This window comes from Bison bison, unplaced genomic scaffold (assembly GCF_000754665.1).
Source record: "Bison bison bison isolate TAMUID 2011002044 unplaced genomic scaffold, Bison_UMD1.0 scf7180017864371, whole genome shotgun sequence".
NCBI classification, from domain to species: Eukaryota; Metazoa; Chordata; class Mammalia; order Artiodactyla; family Bovidae; genus Bison; species Bison bison.
The window spans coordinates 13,673,780-13,675,271 of NW_011494943.1; the positions used below are offsets into that span (position 1 = coordinate 13,673,780).

The 1,492-nt window shown below is 63.8% G+C and overlaps 1 protein-coding gene across 2 annotated transcripts in view; it reads left to right on the top strand.

The window, feature by feature from the left end:
- Nucleotides 1-526: 526 nt before the first annotated feature.
- PITPNC1 (phosphatidylinositol transfer protein, cytoplasmic 1) overlaps nucleotides 527-1,492 on the top strand; it is a 270,267-nt gene continuing 269,301 nt past the window's right edge. For both annotated transcript variants that reach the window (XM_010856400.1, XM_010856399.1), the window contains exon 1: nucleotides 527-1,459. In XM_010856400.1, the coding sequence (XP_010854702.1) occupies nucleotides 1,412-1,459 (48 nt within the window). In that variant the 5' untranslated portion in view covers nucleotides 527-1,411. The remainder of the gene's footprint in view (nucleotides 1,460-1,492) is intronic.

Consider the following 1,492-nt stretch of genomic DNA (forward strand, 5'->3'; position numbering starts at 1 on the left):
CCGTGTTGCACTTTGCAGTTTCTGCATTCCTGCTCTGAAACCAGTTAGGAAACCAGGCACGGGTTTGCTCTTTTGCTCCCAAATCCCGTTGCCTCTCCAGCGCTGGACTTGTTTACTGGACCAAAGTGAAAACGCTCTCGGGTGGGCATTTGTTTAAAAAAACCCCCCACAAAAACCGTTTCTAAAGGTCAAGGGACACACTCCTGTACCTTGGACCCAGAAGCTACCCATAGTGGCTGGACAGAGCACCGTGGCACCCGGGGTACATCTGAGAACAAGACTCAAAGGGTTTCAAGGAGCCGACGGGAGCCCCCTCTTTTCCGATCCTCCCCAGCGCCGGCCGGCCTGGGCTCTCCGGGGCAGCCCCGCCGTCTGGCAGCAGCCCGGGACAGACATGCTGTTTTGTTTAAATCCTCCACATTCTTTGCCATTTCCCCATTGGCCGGATGGGGCTACCCTCCCCGCCGCGACGGCTGCTGATGTCAGCTGCGCTTGCTCCTCCCGCACCCACCTCCCCGGCCCGAGGCACACCGCAGTTCGGCGCCGACTCTCCGGCCCCGGCGAGGTGGCTGCAAACTCGCGGGCACGCAGGGCGCTCGGGGATCCGGACTCGGGGAGGGGACGCGCGCGGAAGGCGCCAGCTTCCTCCCGTCCGCCCGCCCCTCTCAGGCGCGAGCCGAGGTCGGAGGAACCCGGGGCCCCAGCCCCGCAGAAGCCGAGCGGCCGCGGCGGCGGAGGCTTCCCTTTTCTCACCCAGCGAGACCCTGGAGCGCCTCCGCGACCGGCCCTAAAAAGAGAAGGAAATCTTGTTTACCGCCGGGGAGCACAGCCGTTCGAGCCTTTGTCTGAAAAGTCAGCATCTCTGGCTCTGGCTGCAATGTGTGCTCGGTGACATTCGCCTTGGGCAGACCGGCCGGAAAAGGGGGTGGGAGGGAGTCGCCAGGTTAAGATCTGGTTTCAGAGGCGGATCGAGAGGGTGACTTTTGTGTATTCCATGTAATTTTTGGAAACCTCGTGGGTTTTTTTTTTTTTTTCCCCTCCTTCGCCCGCCGACGGGCATGTCCTGATCTGGCTTCCGCTCCTGCTGCCCGGGGCTGCCGATCAGATTGGTTTCCAGTGGGTCTCCCTCCCTCCTGACTTTGCAACACCGCGTTCCAGGCGGATCGACCTCGGCGAGGAAGGAGGCGGGGGAGCAGCGAACACCCGGACCCAAACCTTGACATGCTCTCCGGCGGAGAGGAGGAAGCCAGGAACTGAGCGCACCGCCCGGGGGGCTGCTTCGCCGACCGGCTCCAAGCACGGGGCTCCCGGCGCTCAGCTCTGCGCCTGGGCGGCAGCCTTGTTGATCTGGGGGAGCCCCCACCCCTGCCCCGCCCGCTTCCCGCCTCGGAGGTCCGTGGCCGGCAGGACCATGCTGCTGAAGGAGTACCGGATCTGCATGCCACTCACCGTGGACGAGGTAAGCGCCGCGCCGGGCCGGGCCTCGCCAGCT